Genomic DNA, 3,186 nt, shown 5'->3' with positions numbered 1-3,186 from the left:
GCCACATCTTCCCTTTCCAGAGCTCAGGCGATGATGTTATCAGGTTCTGTTGCTTTCCTGGATTTCGTCCGTTTTATTGCTTCCCCGACTTCAGTGGCACCGACAAGTAGAATTACTCGAAATGTCGGCAATACTTGTGAAAGTGAAGGATAAACGAATTTGTCCGTTGTCGATAAGCAAAGTACCGTTGTTGCGTTAATGCCAAGAAGTGTTCAATATCCTGAGTGAGTTGGTATCGGCTATTGACTAGTCGATGCAGATCTCTCTCGTCATCCCGAGTGTACAGTTTATCGTAAAATTCTTTGTAATGGATCGCTCGCAGCGATAGCTTTTCTTGCTTCCAGATTGGCATTTTTGTAAATTTGTTGATTGGCCTGCGTTTTATTGTCGAGAAACTTGTGGTATAGCCGTTTCCTTCCTTTATTCGCAAGAAAGCAATCAACGGCTGCAATGGCTTTACAGTCAGTGGCAGTGGTAAAATGCGTTTTACTGTTCTCACTATAAAATCTAGCAAGATGTGACAATCGTTTGATGAACTATGTATTCACAAGTACAAGGTCATGAGTGTCCGCAAAATCGTTTATACGCTTGCCACCGTCCTTGCGTGCTCCAAACACTATTGCTTTTCCACACACAAGACTATTAATATTGTTCGCAATGATGATATAGTTATCGGAAAGTACGTTGCAGGCCTTTATATCGAGAAATTGCCAGGAGGCACCTTTCTCGGCTTCAGGTCGGCCTGCTTGTGATGCATACGCAATCAACTGATTTATTAGCGAGCTTCATCAGCCGGTCATCAAATCGTTCGTTTCTTTAATGGCATCACGGGAGTCCTCAGAGATGGCAATACCAACACCATATTGGGAGTGTATTATCAGTGATTGTCAACCTGAGTCAAGGGTGTTGAGTGCAATCCTTTGATCATTTCAAAAATTATTCAGGAATGTAGAAAGTAATTGAACCCTCTTTCTAGATTCAACACGGTGGAACTACTCGGGGTACCCGGCCATTGTAGAGGGAAATGAGATATCGGATGATTTACAAAAAGAAGGTTCAATTCCCCCCACACTCAGACTGGAACCAGCAGTTGGGGTGTCAGTAGCATTGGCTACTGCTGCTGTCAAAAATTGGGAACAAGTTTCAGAAAATGACAGGCGGCTGAGTCTCAATGCTGCTAAACATATCAAACTTTCCTGTTGCATACTGCAAAGTTTATCCAGTTGAAAAGCAGGAAGACTTGCAGAAATATTGTGGTTATTCTGACTGGCCATAATTCACTACCTGGGCAGAATAGGTTCAGAATAGGGATTCTCCAAGATGATACGTGTCCATCCTGTAATGAGGGAGCGGTGTCCACGTAACATTTACTATCTGAGTGCCCCGCCTATGCATCGGACATCAGATTTTTTGTGCTGATGTGCTTCAACTGTAGCGGAAATCGTGCGATCTATAAACAAATCCAGGAAATTCAAATAGATGGAGGAATCGAGTACAATGGACCACTATGGTCTGAGTGCTCACAGGCTTTAGGACCAGCATGCTATGTATGTAAATAACATGGCGGAGTTACAGGCAGGGATACTGACCACTATACCGCCCTATTTTATATCTAAATAAATTCAACATCGCTATCTTCTTCGGAATTGTTGTTGATCGTTGAATAATATTTGTGTTATAGAGATATAAAGCTCTCAATCTTATAAGATATATATATATTGCACAAACTTTCATAACTACGTTCACGTCATTTTGAAATCGTTTTTTACGGCCCTAGTTCTGCACGGTATGTTTGCAAACTCCATACCTTCATAGGGTGTGAATAATTTGGTTTATTAATATATTCTAAGCATGAAATTAATAAGTAAATTGTTATTACTACGGGTAATTACTCGTAGTATTAGAGACGGCAGATGCGTTTCATATGAATTCGGCATAGCTAAAGAGAGCGCTATCATTTGTGACACTTGTCTTTGCTTATTGAGTGATCGTGAGGAACATGACCACTGGTCTTACCCTATTTACTGGTAAATTATTGTGGAACAAATCAATTTTCTTACCTTTTAAATTAATTTATTTTTCCTAAGTGGCATTATGTGTGATTATTGCCACAGTGTCTCCAAAGGTAGACACTTCAAAAATTCAGCCTGGTGGAGCGCCTGATACTTTCAAGGATCAATTATCAGGAGGTGATGAGACCGTTTTTTCCCCCATCCCACTTCCTAGAGATAAGAATAGGCCGAACAACCAACTAGTTAATCAGAGGACCCGCTCACAACGAAAACGTAAAAAAAGGTGCAATGAAAGATGTCCTCGATTGCTGTGGCCAGTATGTGGTCGTAATAAATTAGGTCAACGAAAGACGTTTCAAAATGAGTGTTTGATGAAGCATTATAACTGCAAACACAAAATGGGTAAGTAATATATACCCATGGAGTTGTCAGAATTTTTTCTCGATAATACTATATGTTCCTGATACACAGATTTTGTCGTCAAACCTGGGAAGCCATGTTAGATCTTGAAACTCCGAAATGATACATAATATATGTATAGCGCTTGTCTAGGTATACTTGTATATCCAGCAACCTTGCAAAATATGTTCAAATACTTCTGAAAGTGAAATATAAGATACTGGTGATGATGCAATGGATTATTTGAAGGTTTTTTGGGGAACCAACCTTTTTCTAAAACAGACTTACTGTATGGCTGTCTGCCTGTCATACTTGTTGATAGGAAAGCAGGCGCTAATATTGGATCTATAAACCTCAATGGATGACCTTAAGGAGAGGAGGGGGGTTTCCCGTACATGCAAAGGAGCACGTAAACATTCTGGAGGAGAAATAGGATTTCTTGTTGAGCAAGGGTTATTAGAAGGCAAAAACTAGCTAGTGCCACGGCTAGGGTATGTGAACGTAACCCCATTCTTTAATTTGGATAATAAACATGTAATGCCCTCAGTAGGAAGCTCAGGACAGACTGTTTTTAGGAGTGATATTCAGGATTCGCAGCGATACAGCAGTGAGAGACTTAATTATTGCAGTATTCACCATGGAATCAATGCTGCAAAAGGAGGTAATCAACAAGTGGGAAATAATGGTGTAGAAAAACCACCAGTGCTCTGAACTCTTTTGGAAGAAGTACGATGATGTTCAGATCGCAGTTGATGAACTGAAATTTCGTGAACCT

The 3,186-nt window shown here is 40.3% G+C and overlaps 1 protein-coding gene across 1 annotated transcript; it reads left to right on the top strand.

Moving 5' to 3' along the window:
• Positions 1-1,898: 1,898 nt before the first annotated feature.
• On the top strand, positions 1,899-2,547 carry LOC119648712. Its single transcript, XM_038050521.1, has 3 exons — positions 1,899-2,027; positions 2,088-2,414; positions 2,484-2,547. Exons 1-3 carry the CDS (start codon positions 2,000-2,002, stop codon positions 2,513-2,515), a joined length of 387 nt encoding a protein of 128 aa, XP_037906449.1. The 5' UTR covers positions 1,899-1,999; the 3' UTR covers positions 2,516-2,547.
• The last annotated feature ends 639 nt before the right edge of the window (positions 2,548-3,186 follow it).

The sequence above is a fragment of the Hermetia illucens genome, chromosome 2, assembly GCF_905115235.1.
Source record: "Hermetia illucens chromosome 2, iHerIll2.2.curated.20191125, whole genome shotgun sequence".
In the NCBI taxonomy this organism is placed as follows: Eukaryota; Metazoa; Arthropoda; class Insecta; order Diptera; family Stratiomyidae; genus Hermetia; species Hermetia illucens.
Note: the sequence above shows the minus strand (reverse complement) of the source record. Positions and strands in the feature narration are given on the sequence as shown.